Genomic DNA, 447 nt, shown 5'->3' with positions numbered 1-447 from the left:
ATTTAAACGCTGATATGAACACGATTAATTCTTATACCTATGTTATGAGCCTCGTCAAAGACAACTACCGAACTCCTGCTTAGCTCTTTGGATACAGTCTCTGCAATCTTTGGATCCAATAAATAATGATAGCTGTACACTACAATCTGTGCATGTAAGATCTGAAAGTGTTAAAACATCGATTTCTGCTTATCATTTAAATTTATAAGCACAGGTAAAAGAATTTATGACATTCTTACTGTATATCTGGCAAGGAAATATGGACACCAGTTACGATCTCTCCCATATTCTTTCAAATCGTCGATGGAATAAATACCAGAAGGGATGATTAACTCCCTGCCCTCCATATCAAATCCTTCGTAAAAATTACAAATCGGAGTGGACTCGTCATAATTGTGTCTTTCTCGTACGTACGACGCGGTGAGAGAATGACAACGGCCGTCCACA

At 38.0% G+C, this 447-nt stretch overlaps 1 protein-coding gene across 1 annotated transcript; it reads right to left on the bottom strand.

The window, feature by feature from the left end:
• Positions 1–37: 37 nt before the first annotated feature.
• On the bottom strand, positions 38–441 carry LOC105461651 (TFIIH basal transcription factor complex helicase XPD subunit-like; the record flags this gene model as incomplete). Its single annotated transcript, XM_011708162.1, has 2 exons — positions 240–441; positions 38–161 (listed from the first exon to the last, which is right to left on the bottom strand). Coding segments are annotated over exons 1-2 (232 nt in total), but the record flags the coding sequence as incomplete, so codon positions are not given.
• Positions 442–447: the final 6 nt, after the last annotated feature.

The sequence above is a fragment of the Wasmannia auropunctata genome, unplaced genomic scaffold, assembly GCF_000956235.1.
Source record: "Wasmannia auropunctata unplaced genomic scaffold, wasmannia.A_1.0 LD281720.1, whole genome shotgun sequence".
Taxonomy (NCBI): domain Eukaryota; kingdom Metazoa; phylum Arthropoda; class Insecta; order Hymenoptera; family Formicidae; genus Wasmannia; species Wasmannia auropunctata.
The sequence above is the reverse complement of the archived record's forward strand: the minus strand, read 5'-3'. Positions and strand labels throughout refer to the sequence as shown.